This window comes from Penaeus monodon, chromosome 20 (genome assembly GCF_015228065.2).
Source record: "Penaeus monodon isolate SGIC_2016 chromosome 20, NSTDA_Pmon_1, whole genome shotgun sequence".
NCBI lineage: Eukaryota > Metazoa > Arthropoda > Malacostraca > Decapoda > Penaeidae > Penaeus > Penaeus monodon.
The window spans coordinates 24,204,451-24,204,929 of NC_051405.1; the positions used below are offsets into that span (position 1 = coordinate 24,204,451).

The 479-nt window shown below is 48.2% G+C and overlaps 1 protein-coding gene across 1 annotated transcript in view; it reads left to right on the forward strand.

Annotated features, from left to right (window-relative positions):
• The window catches only part of LOC119585949 (alkaline phosphatase-like), a gene marked incomplete at its 3' end in the record, with an annotated part of 142,747 nt that overhangs the window by 69,785 nt on the left and 72,483 nt on the right, over positions 1-479 (forward strand). Inside the window, exon 4 of the mRNA XM_037934664.1 lies at positions 67-438. Within this exon, the coding sequence (XP_037790592.1) occupies positions 67-438 (372 nt within the window). The remainder of the gene's footprint in view (positions 1-66; positions 439-479) is intronic.

A 479-nucleotide genomic window follows, 5' to 3' on the forward strand; every position in this document is an offset into this window, starting at 1 on the left:
CATGGAAAAAAGGTGCCCAATCCTAAAACTGGGAAGCTTGAACAATGACACCCGGACTGTCCGAAGATCTTCAAGGCATCAATGATGCAAGAAAGACAGCCATCATCTAAAGAGACTAAAGGTAGACATAGCTGCACTGCAAGAGACCCGCCTCGCAGACACAGGAACCCTCAAGGAGAAAAACTTTACTTTCTTCTGGCACGGAAAGAGCGCAGAGGACCGAAAAGAAAAACCCTGTTGAAGATGGTTGAACCCGGAGACAAGGGATCCAAACGCCTGATGATAATCCGAAGGCTTTGTCACTCTTGTCAGCGCCTACGCTCCCACTCTTACATCCACAGTAGAAGCAAAGGACGAGTTTTATGTCAACATCAGCAACGTCATCAAGTAAATACCCCCAAGAAACACGTCATCATCCTGGGAGACTTCAATGCTCGAGTGGGTGCTGATCACGACTCATGGCCTTCCTGTCCTGGACA